Source organism: Pollicipes pollicipes, unplaced genomic scaffold, assembly GCF_011947565.3.
Source record: "Pollicipes pollicipes isolate AB1234 unplaced genomic scaffold, Ppol_2.1 Scaffold_6686;HRSCAF=7923_pilon_pilon_pilon, whole genome shotgun sequence".
Taxonomy (NCBI): Eukaryota; Metazoa; Arthropoda; class Thecostraca; order Pollicipedomorpha; family Pollicipedidae; genus Pollicipes; species Pollicipes pollicipes.
The window spans coordinates 9276874-9297395 of NW_023596921.1; the positions used below are offsets into that span (position 1 = coordinate 9276874).

A 20522-nucleotide genomic window follows, 5' to 3' on the forward strand; every position below is an offset into this window, starting at 1 on the left:
ACAGGACGGGGAGCACCGCCGGACCGCGCGAGCCGTGGCGCCATATAGGACCGGCCGGGCGGCGCGGGGATTCCCTGTCTGAACACCGCCCCCGGCGGTGGAGTGGGTGCACACCCCAGGCGCGCCCGCCCACCCTCCGCCGTCGCTATATAACTGGCGTGCCAGCGGTGAGAGAGGTACAGACGGCCCGAGCAACGGCGCACAGCGGCTAGAGCAGCGCAGCACCACCGACCGCAACGTCGGCCAACATGATCAAGTTCGCAGTTCTGCTGGTTCTCGGGGCGCAACTCTGCTTGGCTCAACAGTACCCGAGGTACTTCAAGTTCCCCGTTGGAAAAGGTGAGTGCTGCAGCGTTCGGATGACTCCGTCAGCTGCTATTTGCATAAGGAAGTTACAAATCGGGCGCCGCTAAAGCACTCGCCATCAGTTCAAGACATCTCAGCAATTTGTCGTCTGCTTAGCAATCATGTAACTATAGCAGAATAGTATCACCAAGGTATGATCTGCTATCGACAGTTTAAAATTCTTCGCTTTGCTGTTCTGCAATGTTTCTTTGCGTGATGGTTCGCTTTTGTAATCTCAGCAATTCGTCGCCTGCTTCGTAATCATGTACAGCCACTCCACCGAGACACAGCCACGCATTAATGCCTGGCAGTTTGGGACGCAGGGCATGACAGGGCCACCGCTATCGGCCGCACGAGACTTTGGCTATAAATCACGGGACTCCACAAGAGACACGAGATTCCATACGGTCGGCCGCTGTTACGCAGCGATCTTGTGCCACGATATGTTGGTTTACATCACGTGTCGAGGTGGGGGGTGGCGTTGCGACCGGTGCCGTGGTCTGACTGTGGCACTGGTCTGCTTGCAGGTGATGAGTGCGAGGACCACCAGATCGGCAAGAGATTCCCCGTGGGTGCTGTGTGGAGCAGCCGTAACTCGGGCTGCAAGCAGAGCCACTGCATCAAGGAGAACGGTACTCTCTACATCGACCGCTTCCAGTAAGCGCCCTCAAGCACATCGGCTACGACGAGACAGTCCATCTCAATAGTGTTTGTTCAAGCTGTATAACAAGTGGAAGAAGGCTTGCAGAGCATGCCTTGTGTTTAGGTATCAGTTTACATTTCAAGCATACTCCAGAAGCGAAATCGGCCCTGGGAGTGGCCTGATGCTCTGAGCGACGAGGATTTTGGTCTTTGAGAGGCAACTGTGGGAAATAACACATAGTTTTTTCTTTCTGCAGGTGCCCCCAGGTGCGGAAGCGGGTGGACTTCCAGAAGCTGAAGGCGGACAACCTGTTCTGCAGAGAGGCCGTGGGAGACCGCAGGAAGGCATTTCCGGACTGCTGTCCCCGCCTTGTGTGTAAACACTACGTTAAGGGCAAGCTGGTCGCTCTCCCTGAGGACAAGTACCCTTTTCTCTGAGCGCAGTTGATGGCGTGCGGTAACATTGAAATAACGACTTGATTGTGATACGATGGTGATAGTTCTAGCTGCCGGAGACAGTCGCAAACCTGATACGTTATAGTTATCAGTAGTTTTTTTTCACGAAACAGTAGTTTTGTGGAATGGTACCACCAGTGCCTGTAGCGTAGCTTTGTGGCGCTTTGTTTCGTGAAGAGGTTTTGTGTTAAGTGCATATAGTTCCATCAAACCACCTGCAATTTAAGCAATGTTTCCCCAGACATCCATGACATAATGGTTTAAGCATGTTATGCAGTGTATGTGGCTGTCAGCTCCTAATTACACCTCTGTCGGAAGTGAGATTTGCTTCGAGTCAGAAAACTAGTTGCTAAGAACGAGCGCACTGTCGGCTCTGCATGCGTAATTTTACCCGCTGGAAATGACTTGAAGTGAAGAACATCTGAAAATAAAGTTTCGGTTGGAAGCCTACTGTTTGGAGCCTACTGTCAACCATGAAACACTACCAGGTATGTTTACATGCTACGATAACGAACAGCAAAATGAAGCAATATTTCCAGCAATAAAAGCTCCACACGTATAGGTAAAAACGCACACCAGCAAATTATAGCTTTCCAACAAAACTTTGTTAACATAGAAACACATCCTTCCTTGTTGCAATGGCGCCATCTCTTTTAAAAGCCGTTCTGTCAGTTTCCTCCTCGTCACGTTTCTAGATGATCTTGGCTCACCAAGAATTTACATATCAAAATCGAGACACGAGACAAAATACACGTAACAGTAAACACACTGTAACTCAAGCAAATTTCTGAATCGATGAAAAACCTCAAGCCACCATGCCGTTCACTTGTATTTACGCAACAATTGATTCGTGCAGGGACTATCGAAAATTTTATTCCGAGTTAGGCGCGCGAGAGATTTGTAAATGTACACCACTTGCTGAGCGAAAGAGCACTCCTATGGACAATATTACATTTCTGTTGCTGCTTTTGAAGGCGTAAGAAAGGACAACTTGAAATACGTTCAGTCTGCGCGCTAGTACAGCGCGGTCCTATCTTTCTCGCATGGCGCCACTCAGGCAAGCCGAAGAGCCATGTTCCTACACATCGCGCTGATTATCCAGGGAATGCTCCTTTAAAGGTGCGTTTGGCGTCATATGAGGACGGCATTCCATTGTTGTTCAGATCTTTTTGGACGCACCCCCGATGGCGTACAGACACCCAAGAATCTTCAGGATGAAAAAGGATGCTGTCAGCGTGTTGGCACGAGTCTGCTTAGTCTCTTGATTTCAAAACGTGTCAGAAGTATGTTAATTCCGTTTCGAGAGGTGTGATCTATCGAATATACTCGCATGACGGCAATGTTCTTGAGGTTTTGCCGCTTTGCGGTAGGTGTGGGCAGCATCATGTTGGCTCTTCAATTTCAGCACGTTCACAGAGCCGTAGCGTGAAGCCGTTGATGTCAAGCTGCAATTGTTGCTCATGTATCTATTGCTTTCACTTTTAAGATTGCAAATTTTCGACAGCTTTGTAAGAACTGTCTTTCCGCTTTGTTTTGTGTTGACAAGGCCAGCCATAGATCTGAAGGAGATGAGCAGTGCTTTAGGATGCCAAGTAATATTAAGAGGCCCCATTCACCCGTGGCGTCACCTAAGGTATGTCAGGTCGGGCATGACTCTATGCCAGTTGATTTCAAAACTCAACTGAAAGAGCAATTCGCGCAGAGGGCGGATATCGCAAGCACTTCTCATGAGTTCTCTTCAGCAGTGTCTGTCTCCAGGGAGTGCCGACCTCCAGCCAGGTCGTCTCCTGAAGAAGCCGCACGTCTGAAGGAGATCTCCGATGGTGGGAGAACAAGGTCTCATGTCATGCATCTACAAAGCAGCGGTTTCAAGGGAAAAGGAAGCAGATGACGCCTGCTAAAGTTCTTATCCAAGTTTGCGAATTGTTGAACCCAAAAAAGCAGGACCCTAGCAAACGTTCACTTGACGGTGTGTATCGGGATCATGCAAGTGGGTAGCAATGGTAGTGACAATATACGTCTTAGTGATTCACGGTTCATGAAAGGGCGTCGGAGCGTTTACGGGCCGCAGGCAGATATACCGGGATCGTCGGGACATTCATGGTGCCACAAATAGACGTGCTGAAATCGCCAGGACATTTACGGCGCACGAGAAGATGCCGAGATCGAGAGACCCCAATGTTCTCCTGCGCCCCTCCGTTCCCAAACATGGTGATCTGTGCAGGATAAGTAAGCTCAATCATCTACTGCCTGTTTGCAGCCAACGTACGTTACAAGATGTGGAAATGATTTCAACAGAATTTCGCCAGAGCTCAACCGTTGCTGTTGCATGATCGTAATTAAAGATCAGCACAAATCCTTCCACCCAGTAAGAGGAATATTCTTCGATTCCTGGTGTGACACAAGATGAGCAAATTGACGATCAGCAGACAGTCTTCAGCAGCCAACGGCAGTCGTGAAGGGTCCCCTCGCTGGCGCCGGGCAGGACGGGGAGCACCACCGGGGCGCCGAGTCGTGGCGCCAGAGAGTCTCACCGTGGCCAAGACCGGGCGGGCGGCGAGGAGATTCCCTGTCTGAACACGCCTCCGGCGGTGGGGTGGCCGCACACCCCACGCGCGCCCGCCCCCCTCCGCCGCCGCTATATAACCGGCGTGCCAGCGGCGAGAAGGTACAGACGGCCCAGCCCGAGCAACGGCGCACAGCGGCTAGAGCAGCACAACAGACCACAACGTCGGCCAGCATGATCAAGTTCGCAGTTCTGCTGGTTCTCGGGGCGCAGCTCTGCTTGGCTCAACAGTACAGTACCGAGGTTCGTCAAGTTCCCCGTTGGAAAAGGTGAGTGCTGCAGCGTTCGGATGACCTCGTCAGCTTCTATTTGCATACGGAAGTTACAAATCGGGCGCCGCTAAAGCACTCGCCAACAGTTCAAGACATCTCAGCAATTTGTCGTCTGCTTAGCAATCATGTAACTATAGCAGAATAGTACCACCAAGGTATGATCTGCTATCGGCAGTTTGATATTCTTCGCTTTGCTGTTCTGCAATGTTTCTTTGCGTGATGGTTCAGCTTTTGTGACGGACTCCTACCGAGATACAGTAACGCTTCAATGCCTGGCAGTTTGGGACGCAGGGCGTCGCAGTGCCATCGGTTTGCATCACGTGCCGAGGTGGGGTTGGCGAGGCGACCGGTGCCGTGGTCTGACTGTGGCACTGGTCTGCTGCAGGTGATGAGTGCGAGGACCACCAGATCGGCAAGAGATTCCCCGTGGTGCTGTGTGGACCAGCCCTAACTCGGGCTGCAAGCAGAGCCACTGCATCAAGGAGAACGGTACTCTTTACATCGACCGCTTCCAGTTAAGCACCCTCAAGCACATTGGCTACGACGAGGCAGTCCATCTCAATAGTGTTTGTTCGAGCTTGTAACAAGCGTTAGAAGGCTTGCAGAGCATGTCTGGCATATAGATATCAGTTCATGTTTAACATGATCCAAGGGTAAAATTGGCCCTGGGAATGGTTCAGTGTTCTGAAGACCGATTTTTTTGGTCTTTGAGAAGTGGATACCACTATGGGAAATAACAGATGATTTTCTTCTTTTTGCAGGTGCCCGTCGTCAGGAACGGGTGGATTACAAAAGCTGAAGGCGGACAATCTGTTCTGCAGGCTGGCCTGGGTAGACGCAGGAAGGCGTTTCCGGACTGCTGTCCCCTTGTGTGTAAACGCTACGTTAAGGGCAAGCTGGTCGCTCTCCCTGAGGACGAGTATCCTTTGCTCTGAATGCAGTCCATTGCTTGCGGAAAAACGCATGGTAACATGAAATGAAGGCTTGTTTGTGATACGAATGTGATATTTCTACCTGCCGAAGACAGTTGCAGACTTGTTAAGTTATTATCATCAATTGGTTTCCGCGAAACAGTATTTTTGTGGAATAGTAGCACTGGAGCCCGGTGGCGCTTCATTTTTGCGTCGTGTTGGAAACAGCTTCCGTTGTTTATTAACAGCGCATGCTAGCTTACGCAACCACCTGGGATTTAAGACAAGGTCTCTTACGGACATCCCTGACAGTGGTTTAAGTATGCATAGTCGAGTGTGTATGTAGCTGTCTGTTAGACGTGACTGCAATTTACTCCAGTCCGAAACTTCTTGGAACGTAGTTCTGGGACTCGAAGCAGTGAATGAGCTCACTGTCGATTCTGCTGCTGCTCACACGAGCTCACTGTCGATTCTGCATGCATAGTTCCCCAGCGTAGCAACGACATGACGTGATGAAAAACTGAAGACCTAGTGGCGGTACGAAATCCTGCTGCAAGCCTACTGTTGAACTTGAAGCAATGTTATCGTATGTTGAGACGCTACAAAATAGCAAAATAAAACATGTTTCCAGCTATGTGTTTAAACAGAAGACGCTCGTCTTATGCGTAAAGAGCTTCAGCAGCGATTGGTGACATTCAAGTCCAGCCTTGTTATTGGACCATATCCTGATCCCTGCACAGGTGCAAGGCTTTGTCATTTTTCTCCGTGGCTTAACAAGTTTGTACATTGCAAATCGAAATTCCGAGTTTTTTAATTTGTAAATAGAAATTTCATGCCATCTTAGGTGAACCGTAAAAAAATCCTTATTTGACTAGACACACTCCCCTTAAGGCCCACACTACCGGTGTGGCTGATCCAGCGTAACATTACGCCTCGGTGCGGGCGTTGAAGCACACCTACATCGAATATTCCTTGCTTGTATTCCTCAACACCTTCGCAATACAAACACTCCAAAAATGCGATAGTCCCCTAGGCAACGCTTAAAAAAGACCTTCGCTACATTGTTGTAGCTCAGACGATGCTTTCTCGAGTGCTACACCTCGGTCACTTTTACACATACTCAAAGCGTATATGAAACCTGCAAAACGGCTGTGATCCTATGTGAAATGACGCCGCTGAGCTGTTGCTGAAAACACTCATATAAGGTATGCTTGGAGGAGCACCTACCTGAGGTGTCCACACGCCAAGAGTTAGTCAAGTGCCAGTAAAGCACACACACCGCAATTTCGTTGGCGTAAGGAAAACGCGTTCTCACTAGCAAAGGTAAAAGCAGCTGTGTTATTTGCTCACAAATGCGAATAAGATCGTTTGACTGCACCTTAGGGATCACATTATAATAAGAGACGCAAAATACAATACATATCACAGCACCATGACGAGATCGCATCGGCAGGACGACTAAAATTGACAAATGACAAACCTAACGAACCCGTCAAATTGTCATTAGCAACATCGCGACATTGGCAAGGATAGTGTGACCCCACAAAGTGAGCGTCTCGCACATGCAACCTATAATTGTTGTGCAAAGGCACGTGATGGCGGAAGCATCAACTGCTACGCTCACAACTAGTTTTGAAGTGGATCATCAAGTGGCGCTGAATTTTATCTTCGTCATGGATGCTTAATGGTGCCCTGCAGCCGCGTGGTAGAGAAGAGGAGGGGGTGGGGGTGGAAGGGCACTGTGCCCTTGCGGGGGTAACAAATAATTTTAAGCTCATCCAGAATAAATCGATGCTCTTTAGCCACATACGATAAATAGGATCGCTTCTTAAGAATGAAACAAACAACGTGGTGAAATGAATATGACGTGATAAACGGCATATGACTTAGCTGGCCTTTCGAGTGTTTTCTGCCACCTGAATGCAAACACCTCTGCATTATCATTTCCGATAGCGGCGCGCGCTGAAGAGTTTGTACCCTGCACGCTCGACGTGCAAGGCTGCGTCGGGGAGGAGATTTAATAAACATATTTTGTATCGCCTCTTTCATCTGTTGTATCGCGTTTCACGAACGCGAAGTACGGCATCTTCCGCCTTTTCATAGAGCGCCAGCGAATGCAGCAGCCAAAATGGTGCTCAAAGATCATGATACAAACGAGATTCAACCGGGGCTTGTACATTTGTGCCAAAGGTGCTGATAACTCAACCATTCCGCCTTTTAAATCTCCTCAAACTTGATACTGAAACGTTTTCTGTTGATCTGTCGAATCGCGTGAAATTCGTAAAACAAAGGTAGGAGTGCCATTGGCTCCGGAAGTGTATTTTTGGCGCTTGAGTGGACTTTTTGGTACTGTAAGAGGAAAAATGAGGTTTGGCAAAATTCCACTTCGATTTGGTACCGGTTTTGGCGCCGCACAAGGACTAAACCCTGGTAATCTGCATAACGTTTGAACCACTGTTTTCACTGACAGCAACCCTCGTCAAAGTGTCTTGCTCAAAAGGGCCACTTAAATGCCCACCTCTTTCTTCGGCGCTTTCGTCTGGTTCAGGGGATGAACAGGACATTCTGCGCCACTGGCCCTGGATTTTGGTGCGGTAGTCTCCCGAATGCATTTGTGCCAACATTACAATCAAATGCCCTTTTTGGCTCTGGATAAAACTTCGTTGTCAGCAGATGTTCGAAGGAACTCGTACTCCGGAATATTTCGATGCACAAATAGGCTTCAGTGTTCTTGTTGCACAACATCAGACATTTTTGAATTCGAAGTCTTAGTTAAAGACTGTCAAGAATTACACAACGCTGGATTAGCTCTCACAATTTTTTTTCAGTTTTAGGTTTCGAATGAAAACAGAACGCCCCGACAGTCACGCACCTTTCGACAAGTGAAAGAAGAGATCGTGAGCACATTAGAGCGTGACGGCTGGATTTGCTGTATGGTGAGAGTAGGCTGGAAATTGCTTTGGCTATTCTTGCCAAAGAAACGCATTCTGTTTACGCGCTATGACAGCGCGTTCCTATCTTTCTCATACGGCGCCATTCAGGTGAGCCGAGGCACCATTTGTCTACATATCGTGCTGATTGTCCAGTGACTGCTCTCTGGAAGCTACGTTTGTCGCCACATGTGGAAAACATCCTAATGTTGTTCAAATCTTAATGGAAAAATGTGAGTTACGGAATCAGCTGCATATCCGATGGCGCACGGACAACACAGGATTTTCAGAATGAAAAAGAATAATGGCGTAGTGTTAGTACTGGTCTGCTGAGCTCATTAATTCTCAAAATGTGTCAGGAGCGTGTAAAATCTCTTTCGAGTGGTGTGATATGTTGAGTACTATCAGGAAGACGGTAATGTACTTCAGGTCTTGTTGCCTTTCGATAGCCCTAGGCGGCATCATGCTGACTTTTCACGTTCAGCACTTTTAAAGAGACTTAACGGGCTTCGTTGATTTTCAACTGCAATTGTCATTGTTGTTTGGCATCTTAAGTTTTGGGGGGGGGAATTTTGCATATTTTCAGCCAATTCTGTTGTAAGAACTGTTTTTCCGCTTTGTTGTGTTTCCATGAGACCGGCCACATATCTATAAGAGCCTGAGCACTGCTTTAGGGTGCCAGCAATGATAAAGAGGCCCCATTCACCGTGACGTCACCCGTGGTATGTCAGGTCGTGGCCAGACTCCTATGCAATTGATTCCATAACTCAGATGAAATAACAATTCACGCAAAGGGCGGATGTCCTAAGCATTTCTCCATGAGTTTTCTTCAAGTATCTTTCGCCGAGAGTGTTGACCTCCTCCCCTCGCTGGGCCCCTCGCTGGCGCCAGACAGGACGGGGAGAGCACCGCCGGACCGCGCGAGCCGTGGCGCCATATAGGACCGGCCGGGCGGCGCGGGGATTCCCTGTCTGAACACCGCCCCCGGCGGTGGAGTGGGTGCACACCCCAGGCGCGCCCGCCCCCCCTCCGCCGTCGCTATATAACTGGCGTGCCAGCGGTGAGAGAGGTACAGACGGCCCGAGCAACGGCGCACAGCGGCTAGAGCAGCGCAGCACCACCGACCGCAACGTCGGCCAACATGATCAAGTTCGCAGTTCTGCTGGTTCTCGGGGCGCAACTCTGCTTGGCTCAACAGTACCCGAGGTACTTCAAGTTCCCCGTTGGAAAAGGTGAGTGCTGCAGCGTTCGGATGACTCCGTCAGCTGCTATTTGCATAAGGAAGTTACAAATCGGGCGCCGCTAAAGCACTCGCCATCAGTTCAAGACATCTCAGCAATTTGTCGTCTGCTTAGCAATCATGTAACTATAGCAGAATAGTATCACCAAGGTATGATCTGCTATCGACAGTTTAAAATTCTTCGCTTTGCTGTTCTGCAATGTTTCTTTGCGTGATGGTTCGCTTTTGTAATCTCAGCAATTCGTCGCCTGCTTCGTAATCATGTACAGCCACTCCACCGAGACACAGCCACGCATTAATGCCTGGCAGTTTGGGACGCAGGGCATGACAGGGCCACCGCTATCGGCCGCACGAGACTTTGGCTATAAATCACGGGACTCCACAAGAGACACGAGATTCCATACGGTCGGCCGCTGTTACGCAGCGATCTTGTGCCACGATATGTTGGTTTACATCACGTGTCGAGGTGGGGGTGGCGTTGCGACCGGTGTGGTCTGACTGTGGCACTGGTCTGCTTGCAGGTGATGAGTGCGAGGACCACCAGATCGGCAAGAGATTCCCCGTGGGTGCTGTGTGGAGCAGCCGTAACTCGGGCTGCAAGCAGAGCCACTGCATCAAGGAGAACGGTACTCTCTACATCGACCGCTTCCAGTAAGCGCCCTCAAGCACATCGGCTACGACGAGACAGTCCATCTCAATAGTGTTTGTTCAAGCTGTAACAAGTGGAAGAAGGCTTGCAGAGCATGCCTTGTGTTTAGGTATCAGTTTACATTTCAAGCATACTCCAGAAGCGAAATCGGCCCTGGGAGTGGCCTGATGCTCTGAGCGACGAGGATTTTGGTCTTTGAGAGGCAACTGTGGGAAATAACACATAGTTTTTTCTTTCTGCAGGTGCCCCCAGGTGCGGAAGCGGGTGGACTTCCAGAAGCTGAAGGCGGACAACCTGTTCTGCAGAGAGGCCGTGGGAGACCGCAGGAAGGCATTTCCGGACTGCTGTCCCCGCCTTGTGTGTAAACACTACGTTAAGGGCAAGCTGGTCGCTCTCCCTGAGGACAGTACCCTTTTCTCTGAGCGCAGTTGATGGCGTGCGGTAACATTGAAATAACGACTTGATTGTGATACGATGGTGATAGTTCTAGCTGCCGGAGACAGTCGCAAACCTGATACGTTATAGTTATCAGTAGTTTTTTTCACGAAACAGTAGTTTTGTGGAATGGTACCACCAGTGCCTGTAGCGTAGCTTTGTGGCGCTTTGTTTCGTGAAGAGGTTCTGTGTTAAGTGCATATGTTAACTCATCAAACCACCTGCAATTTAAGCAGTGTTTCCCCAGACATCCATGACATAATGGTTTAAGCATGTCATGCGAGTTATATGGCTGTCAGCTCCTAATTACACCTCTGTCGGAAGTGAGATTTGTTTCGAGTCAGAAACTAGTTGCTAAGAACGAGCGCACTGTCGGCTCTGCATGCGTAATTTTACCCGCTGGACAATGACTTGAAGTGAAGAACATCTGAAAATAAAGTTTCGGTTGGAAGCCTATGTTTGGAGCCTACTGTCAACCATGAAACACTACCATGGTATGTTTACATGCTACGATCGAACAGCAAAAATGAAGCAATATTTCCAGCGAGAGAAAAGCTACGACGTATAGGTAAAACGCACACAGCAAATTTATGGTTTCCAACAAAACTTTGTTATCATAGAAACACATCCTTCCTTGTTGCAATGGCGCCAGTCTTTTAAAAGCCGGTCTGTCAGTTTCCTCCTCGTCACGTTTCTAGATGATCTTGGCTCATCAAGAATTTATATATCAAAATCGAGACACGAGACAAAATACACGTAACAGTAAACACACTGTAACTCAAGCAACTTTCCGAATCGATGAAAAACCTCAAGCCACCATGCCGTTCACTTGTATTTACGCAACAATTGATTCGTTGCAGGGACTATCGAAAATTTTATTCCGAGTTAGGCCGCGGAGATTTGTAAATGTACACCACTTGCTGAGCGAAAGAGCACTCCTATGGACAAATATTACATTTCTGTTGCTGCTTTTGAAGGCGTAAGAAAGGACAACTTGAAATACGTTCAGTCTGCGCGCTAGTACAGCGCGGTCCTATCTTTCTCGCATGGCGCCACTCAGGCAAGCCGAAGAGCCATGTTCCTACACATCGCGCTGATTATCCAGGGAATGCTCCTTTAAAGGTGCGTTTGGCGTCATATGAGGACGGCATTCCATTGTTGTTCAGATCTTTTTGGACGCACCCCGGATGGCGTACAGACACCCAAGAATCTTCAGGATGAAAAAGGATGCTGTCAGCGTGTTGGCACGAGTCTGCTTAGTCTCTTGATTTTCAAAACGTGTCAGAAGTATGTTAATTCCGTTTCGAGAGGTGTGATCTATCGAATATACTCAGCATGACGGCAATGTTCTTGAGGTTTTGCCGCTTTGCGGTAGGTGTGGGCAGCATCATGTTGGCTCTTCAATTTCAGCACGTTCACAGAGCCGTAGCGTGAAGCCGTTGATGTCAAGCTGCAATTGTTGCTCATGTATCTATTGCTTTCACTCTTTTAAGATTGCAAATTTTCGACCAGCTTTGTAAGAACTGTCTTTCCGCTTTGTTTGTGTTGAGGCCAGCCATAGATCTGAAGGAGCCTGAGCAGTGCTTTAGGATGCCAGTAATGATTAAGAGGCCCCATTCACCGTGGCGTCACCTAAGGTATGTCAGGTCGTGGCATGACTCCTATGCAGTTGATTTCAAAACTCAACTGAAATAGCAATTCGCGCAGAGGGCGGATATCGCAAGCACTTCTCCATGAGTTCTCTTCAAGTGTCTGTCTCCGGGAGTGCCGACCTCCAGCCAGGTCGTCTCCTGAAGAAGCCGCACGTCTGAAGGAGATCTCCGCTGGGAGAACAAGGTCTCATGTCATCTGCATCTACAAAGCAGTCGGTTTTCAAGGGAAAAGGAAGCAGATGACTGCCTGCTAAAGTTCTTATCTCCAATGTTTGCGAATTGTTGAACCCAAAAAGCAGGACCCTAGCAAAAGTTCACTTGACGGTGTGTATCGGGATCATGCAAGCTTGGGTAGCAATGGTTAGTGACAATATACGTCTTAGTGATTCCGGTCTCATGAAAGGGCGTCGGAGCGTTTACGGCGCCGCAGGCAGATATACCGGGATCGTCGGGACATTCATGGTGCCACAAATAGACGTGCTGAAATCGCCAGGACATTTACGGCGCCACGAGTAGATATGCCGAGATCGAGACCACAATGTTCTCCTCGCCCTCCGTTCCAAACATGGTGATCTGTGCAGGATAAGTAAGCTCAATCATCTACTGCCTGTTTGCAGCCAACGTACGTTACAAGATGTGGAAAGATTTCAACAGAATTTCGCCAGAGCTCAACCGGTTGCTGTTGCATGATCGCTAATAAAGATAGTACAAATCCTCCACCCAGTAAGAGGAATATTCTTCGATTTCTGGTGTGACACAAGATGAGCAAATTGACGATCAGCAGACAGTCTTCAGCAGCCAACGGCAGTCGTGAAGGGTCCCCTCGCTGGCGCCGGGCAGGACGGGGAGCCACCGGGGCGCCGAGTCGTGGTGCCAGAGAGTCTCACCGTGGCCAAGACCGGGCGGGCGGCGAGGAGATTCCCTGTCTGAACACGCCTCCGGCGGTGGGGTGGCCGCACACCCCACGCGCGCCCGCCGCCCTCCGCCGCCGCTATATAACCGGCGTGCCAGCGGTGAGAAAGGTACAGACGGCCCACGGCCCGAGCAACGGCGCACAGCGGCTAGAGCAGCACAGCACCACAGACCACAACGTCGGCCAGCATGATCAAGTTCGCAGTTCTGCTGGTTCTCGGGGCGCAGCTCTGCTTGGCTCAACAGTACCCGAGGTACTTCAAGTTCCCCGTTGGAAAAGGTGAGTGCTGCAGCGTTCGGATGACTTCGTCAGCTTCTATTTGCATACGGAAGTTACAAATCGGGCGCCGCTAAAGCACTCGCCAACAGTTCAAGACATCTCAGCAATTTGTCGTCTGCTTAGCAATCATGTAACTATAGCAGAATAGTACCACCAAGGTATGATCTGCTATCGGCAGTTTGATATTCTTCGCTTTGCTGTTCTGCAATGTTTCTTTGCGTGATGGTTCAGCTTTGTGACGGACTCCTACCGAGATACAGTAACGCTTCAATGCCTGGCAGTTTGGGACGCAGGGCGTCGCAGTGCCATCGTTTGCATCACGTGCCGAGGTGGGGGTGGCGAGGCGACCGGGCGTGGTCTGACTGTGGCACTGGTCTGCTTGCAGGTGATGAGTGCGAGGACCACCAGATCGGCAAGAGATTCCCCGTGGGTGCTGTGTGGACCAGCCCTAACTCGGGCTGCAAGCAGAGCCACTGCATCAAGGAGAACGGTACTCTTTACATCGACCGCTTCCAGTAAGCACCCTCAAGCACATCGGCTACGACGAGGCAGTCCATCTCAATAGTGTTTGTTCGAGCTGTGTAACAAGCGTTAGAAGGCTTGCAGAGCATGTCTGGCATATAGATATCAGTTCATGTTTTAACATGATCCAAGGGTAAAATTGGCCCTGGGAATGGTTCAGTGTTCTGAAGACCGATTTTTTGGTCTTTGAGAAGTGGATACCACTATGGGAAATAACAGATGATTTTCTTCTTTTTGCAGGTGCCCGTCGGTCAGGAAGCGGGTGGATTACAAGAAGCTGAAGGCGGACAATCTGCAGGCTGGCCTGGGTAGACCGCAGGAAGGCGTTTCCGGACTGCTGTCCCCGCCTTGTGTGTAAACGCTACGTTAAGGGCAAGCTGGTCGCTCTCCCTGAGGACGAGTATCCTTTGCTCTGAATGCAGTCCATTGCTTGCGGAAAACGCATGGTAAACATGAAATGAAGGCTTGTTTGTGATACGAATGTGATATTTCTACCTGCCGAAGACAGTTGCAGACTTGTTAAGTTATTATCATCAATTGGTTTCCACGAAACAGTATTTTTGTGGAATAGTAGCACTGGAGCCCGGTGGCGCTTCATTTTTGCGTCGTGTTGGAAACAGCTTCCGTTGTTTATTAACAGCGCATGCTAGCTTACGCAACCACCTGGGATTTAAGACAAGGTCTCTTACGGACATCCCTGACAGTGGTTTAAGTATGCATATTTCGAGTGTGTATGTAGCTGTCTGTTAGACGTGACTGCAATTTACTCCGAGTCCGAAACTTCTTGGAACGTAGTTCTGGGACTCGAAGTCAGTGAATGAGCTCACTGTCGATTCTGCTGCTGCTCACACGAGCTCACTGTCGATTCTGCATGCATAGTTCCCCAGCGTAGCAACGACATGACGTGATGAAAACTGAAGACCTAGTGGCGGTACGAAATCCTGCTGCAGGAAGCCTACTGTTGAACTTGAAGCAATGTTATCGTATGTTGAGACGCTACAAAATAGCAAAAAAAACAATGTTTCCAGCTATGTGTTTAAAACAGAAGACGCTCGTCTTATGCGTAAAGAGCTTCAGCAGCGATTGGTGACATTCAAGTCCAGCCTTGTGTATTGGACCATATCCTGATCCCTTGCACAGGTGCAAGGCTTTGTCATTTTTCTCCGTGGCTTAACAAGTTTGTACATTGCAAATCGAAATTCCGAGTTTTTTTAATTTGTAAATAGAAATTTCATGCCATCTTAGGTGAACCGTAAAAAAATCCTTATTTGACTAGACACACTCCCCTTAAGGCCCACACTACCGGTGTGGCTGATCCAGCGTAACATTACGCCTCGGTGCGGGCGTTGAAGCACACCTACATCGAATATTCCTTGCTTGTATTCCTCAACACCTTCGCAATACAAACACTCCAAAAATGCGATAGTCCCCTAGGCAACGCTTAAAAAAGACCTTCGCTACATTGTTGTAGCTCAGACGATGCTTTCTCGAGTGCTACACCTCGGTCACTTTTACACATACTCAAAGCGTATATGAAACCTGCAAAACGGCTGTGATCCTATGTGAAATGACGCCGCTGAGCTGTTGCTGAAAACACTCATATAAGGTATGCTTGGAGGAGCACCTACCTGAGGTGTCCACACGCCAAGAGTTAGTCAAGTGCCAGTAAAGCACACACACCGCAATTTCGTTGGCGTAAGGAAAACGCGTTCTCACTAGCAAAGGTAAAAGCAGCTGTGTTATATTGCTCACAAATGCGAATAAGATCGTTTGACTGCACCTTAGGGATCACATTATAATAAGAGACGCAAAATACAATACATATCACAGCACCATGACGAGATCGCATCGGCAGGACGACTAAAATTGACAAATGACAAACCTAACGAACCCGTCAAATTGTCATTAGCAACATCGCGACATTGGCAAGGATAGTGTGACCCCACAAAGTGAGCGTCTCGCACATGCAACCTATAATTGTTGTGCAAAGGCACGTGATGGCGGAAGCATCAACTGCTACGCTCACAACTAGTTTTGAAGTGGATCATCAAGTGGCGCTGAATTTTATCTTCGTCATGGATGCTTAATGGTGCCCTGCAGCCGCGTGGTAGAGAAGAGGAGGGGGGGGGTGGGGGTGGAAGGGCACTGTGCCCTTGCGGGGGTAACAAATAATTTTAAGCTCATCCAGAATAAATCGATGCTCTTTAGCCACATACGATAAATAGGATCGCTTCTTAAGAATGAAACAAACAACGTGGTGAAATGAATATGACGTGATAAACGGCATATGACTTAGCTGGCCTTTCGAGTGTTTTCTGCCACCTGAATGCAAACACCTCTGCATTATCATTTCCGATAGCGGCGCGCGCTGAAGAGTTTGTACCCTGCACGCTCGACGTGCAAGGCTGCGTCGGGGAGGAGATTTAATAAACATATTTTGTATCGCCTCTTTCATCTGTTGTATCGCGTTTCACGAACGCGAAGTACGGCATCTTCCGCCTTTTCATAGAGCGCCAGCGAATGCAGCAGCCAAAATGGTGCTCAAAGATCATGATACAAACGAGATTCAACCGGGGCTTGTACATTTGTGCCAAAGGTGCTGATAACTCAACCATTCCGCCTTTTAAATCTCCTCAAACTTGATACTGAAACGTTTTCTGTTGATCTGTCGAATCGCGTGAAATTCGTAAAACAAAGGTAGGAGTGCCATTGGCTCCGGAAGTGTATTTTTGGCGCTTGAGTGGACTTTTTGGTACTGTAAGAGGAAAAATGAGGTTTGGCAAAATTCCACTTCGATTTGGTACCGGTTTTGGCGCCGCACAAGGACTAAACCCTGGTAATCTGCATAACGTTTGAACCACTGTTTTCACTGACAGCAACCCTCGTCAAAGTGTCTTGCTCAAAAGGGCCACTTAAATGCCCACCTCTTTTCTTCGGCGCTTTCGTCTGGTTCAGGGGATGAACAGGACATTCTGCGCCACTGGCCCTGGATTTGGTGCGGTAGTCCTCCCGAATGCATTTGTGCCAACATTACAATCAAATGCCCTTTTTGGCTCTGGATAAACTTCGTTGTCAGCAGATGTTCGAAGGAACTCGTACTCCGGAATATTTCGATGCACAAATAGGCTTCAGTGTTCTTGTTGCACAACATCAGACATTTTTGAATTCGAAGTCTTAGTTAAAGACTGTCAAGAATTACACAACGCTGGATTAGCTCTCACATTTTTTTTCAGTTTTAGGTTTCGAATGAAAACAGAACGCCCCGACAGTCAGACCCCTTTCGACAAGTGAAAGAACGAAGATCGTGAGCACATTCGAGCGTGACGGCTGGATTTGCTGTATGGTGAGAGTAGGCTGGAAATTGCTTTGGCTATTCTTGCCAAAGAAACGCATTCTGTTTACGCGCTATGACAGCGCGTTCCTATCTTTCTCATACGGCGCCATTCAGGTGAGCCGAGGCACCATTTGTCTACATATCGTGCTGATTGTCCAGTGACTGCTCTCTGGAAGCTACGTTTGTCGCCACATGTGGAAAACATCCTAATGTTGTTCAAATCTTAATGGAAAAATGTGAGTTACGGAATCAGCTGCATATCCGATGGCGCACGGACAACACAGGATTTTCAGAATGAAAAAGAATAATGGCGTAGTGTTAGTACTGGTCTGCTGAGCTCATTAATTCTCAAAATGTGTCAGGAGCGTGTAAAATCTCTTTCGAGTGGTGTGATATGTTGAGTACTATCAGGAAGACGGTAATGTACTTCAGGTCTTGTTGCCTTTCGATAGCCCTAGGCGGCATCATGCTGACTTTTCACGTTCAGCACTTTTAAAGAGACTTAACGGGCTTCGTTGATTTTCAACTGTAATTGTTGTTCATGTTTGTTTGGCATCTTAAGTTTGGGGGGGGAATTTTGCATATTTTCAGCCAATTCTGTTGTAAGAACTGTTTTTCCGCTTTGTTTGTGTCCATGAGACCGGCCACATATCTATAAGAGCCTGAGCACTGCTTTAGGGTGCCAGCAATGATAAAGAGGCCCCATTCACCGTGACGTCACCCGTGGTATGTCAGGTCGTGGCCAGACTCCTATGCAATTGATTCCATAACTCAGATGAAATAACAATTCACGCAAAGGGCGGATGTCCTAAGCATTTCTCCATGAGTTTTCTTCAAGTATCTTTCGCCGAGAGTGTTGACCTCCTCCCCTCGCTGGGCCCCTCGCTGGCGCCAGACAGGACGGGGAGCACCGCCGGACCGCGCGAGCCGTGGCGCCATATAGGACCGGCCGGGCGGCGCGGGGATTCCCTGTCTGAACACCGCCCCCGGCGGTGGAGTGGGTGCACACCCCAGGCGCGCCCGCCCACCCTCCGCCGTCGCTATATAACTGGCGTGCCAGCGGTGAGAGAGGTACAGACGGCCCGAGCAACGGCGCACAGCGGCTAGAGCAGCGCAGCACCACCGACCGCAACGTCGGCCAACATGATCAAGTTCGCAGTTCTGCTGGTTCTCGGGGCGCAACTCTGCTTGGCTCAACAGTACCCGAGGTACTTCAAGTTCCCCGTTGGAAAAGGTGAGTGCTGCAGCGTTCGGATGACTCCGTCAGCTGCTATTTGCATAAGGAAGTTACAAATCGGGCGCCGCTAAAGCACTCGCCATCAGTTCAAGACATCTCAGCAATTTGTCGTCTGCTTAGCAATCATGTAACTATAGCAGAATAGTATCACCAAGGTATGATCTGCTATCGACAGTTTAAAATTCTTCGCTTTGCTGTTCTGCAATGTTTCTTTGCGTGATGGTTCGCTTTTGTAATCTCAGCAATTCGTCGCCTGCTTCGTAATCATGTACAGCCACTCCACCGAGACACAGCCACGCATTAATGCCTGGCAGTTTGGGACGCAGGGCATGACAGGGCCACCGCTATCGGCCGCACGAGACTTTGGCTATAAATCACGGGACTCCACAAGAGACACGAGATTCCATACGGTCGGCCGCTGTTACGCAGCGATCTTGTGCCACGATATGTTGGTTTACATCACGTGTCGAGGTGGGGGGTGGCGTTGCGACCGGTGCCGTGGTCTGACTGTGGCACTGGTCTGCTTGCAGGTGATGAGTGCGAGGACCACCAGATCGGCAAGAGATTCCCCGTGGGTGCTGTGTGGAGCAGCCGTAACTCGGGCTGCAAGCAGAGCCACTGCATCAAGGAGAACGGTACTCTCTACATCGACCGCTTCCAGTAAGCGCCCTCAAGCACATCGGCTACGACGAGACAGTCCATCTCAATAGTGTTTGTTCAAGCTGTATAACAAGTGGAAGAAGGCTTGCAGAGCATGCCTTGTGTTTAGGTATCAGTTTACATTTCAAGCATACTCCAGAAGCGAAATCGGCCCTGGGAGTGGCCTGATGCTCTGAGCGACGAGGATTTTGGTCTTTGAGAGGCAACTGTGGGAAATAACACATAGTTTTTTCTTTCTGCAGGTGCCCCCAGGTGCGGAAGCGGGTGGACTTCCAGAAGCTGAAGGCGGACAACCTGTTCTGCAGAGAGGCCGTGGGAGACCGCAGGAAGGCATTTCCGGACTGCTGTCCCCGCCTTGTGTGTAAACACTACGTTAAGGGCAAGCTGGTCGCTCCCTGAGGACAAGTACCCTTTTCTCTGAGCGCAGTTGATGGCGTGCGGTAACATTGAAATAACGACTTGATTGTGATACGATGGTGATAGTTCTAGCTGCCGGAGACAGTCGCAAACCTGATACGTTATAGTTATCAGTAGTTTTTTTTCACGAAACAGTAGTTTTGTGGAATGGTACCACCAGTGCCTGTAGCGTAGCTTTGTGGCGCTTTGTTTCGTGAAGAGGTTCTGTGTTAAGTGCATATGTTAACCATCAAACCACCTGCAATTTAAGCAATGTTTCCCCAGACATCCATGACATAATGGTTTAAGCATGTTATGCAGTGTTATGTGGCTGTCAGCTCCTAATTACACCTCTGTCGGAAGTGAGATTTGCTTCGAGTCAGAAAACTAGTTGCTAAGAACGAGCGCACTGTCGGCTCTGCATGCGTAATTTTACCCGCTGGAAAATGACTTGAAGTGAAGAACATCTGAAAATAAAGTTTCGGTTGGAAGCCTACTGTTTGGAGCCTACTGTCAACCATGAAACACTACCATGGTATGTTTACATGCTACGATCAACGAACAGCAAAATGAAGCAATATTTCCAGCGATAAAAGCTCCACACGTATAGGTAAAAACGCACACCAGCAAATTATAGCTTTCCAACAAAACTTTGTTATCATAGAAACACATCCTTCCTTGTTGCAATGGCGCCAGTCTTCTTTTAAAAGCCGTTCTGTCAGTTTCCTCCTCGTCACGTTTCTAGATGATCTTGGCTCATCAAGAATTATATATCAAAATCGAGACACGAGACAAAATACACGTAACAGTAAACACACTGTAACTCAAGCAACTTTCCGAATCGATGAAAAACCTCAAGCCACCATGCCGTTCACTTGTATTTACGCAACAATTGATTCGTTGCAGGGACTATCGAAAATTTTATTCCGAGTTAGGCCGCGGAGATTTGTAAATGTACACCACTTGCTGAGCGAAAGAGCACTCCTATGGACAAATATTACATTTCTGTTGCTGCTTTTGAAGGCGTAAGAAAGGACAACTTGAAATACGTTCAGTCTGCGCGCTAGTACAGCGCGGTCCTAT

General features: G+C 48.8%; 4 protein-coding genes across 4 annotated transcripts; all 4 read left to right on the forward strand.

The window, feature by feature from the left end:
- The first annotated feature begins 191 nt into the window (after nucleotides 1-191).
- On the forward strand, nucleotides 192-1615 carry LOC119108589 (uncharacterized). The gene is made up of 3 exons (XM_037232179.1): nucleotides 192-339; nucleotides 873-1002; nucleotides 1245-1615. Exons 1-3 carry the CDS (start codon nucleotides 249-251, stop codon nucleotides 1423-1425), a joined length of 402 nt encoding a protein of 133 aa, XP_037088074.1. The 5' UTR covers nucleotides 192-248; the 3' UTR covers nucleotides 1426-1615.
- Nucleotides 1616-9206: 7591 nt separating this feature from the next.
- LOC119107414 (uncharacterized) lies at nucleotides 9207-10443 on the forward strand. The gene is made up of 3 exons (XM_037230849.1): nucleotides 9207-9354; nucleotides 9884-10013; nucleotides 10254-10443. The coding sequence occupies exons 1-3, from the start codon at nucleotides 9264-9266 to the stop codon at nucleotides 10441-10443; spliced, it is 411 nt and encodes a 136-aa protein (XP_037086744.1). The 5' UTR covers nucleotides 9207-9263.
- Nucleotides 10444-13169: 2726 nt separating this feature from the next.
- On the forward strand, nucleotides 13170-14170 carry LOC119107415 (uncharacterized). Its single transcript, XM_037230850.1, has 3 exons — nucleotides 13170-13290; nucleotides 13676-13805; nucleotides 14053-14170. Exons 1-3 carry the CDS (start codon nucleotides 13200-13202, stop codon nucleotides 14168-14170), a joined length of 339 nt encoding a protein of 112 aa, XP_037086745.1. The 5' UTR covers nucleotides 13170-13199.
- Nucleotides 14171-18232: 4062 nt separating this feature from the next.
- LOC119107416 (uncharacterized) lies at nucleotides 18233-19442 on the forward strand. The gene is made up of 3 exons (XM_037230852.1): nucleotides 18233-18380; nucleotides 18914-19043; nucleotides 19286-19442. Exons 1-3 carry the CDS (start codon nucleotides 18290-18292, stop codon nucleotides 19440-19442), a joined length of 378 nt encoding a protein of 125 aa, XP_037086747.1. The 5' UTR covers nucleotides 18233-18289.
- The last annotated feature ends 1080 nt before the right edge of the window (nucleotides 19443-20522 follow it).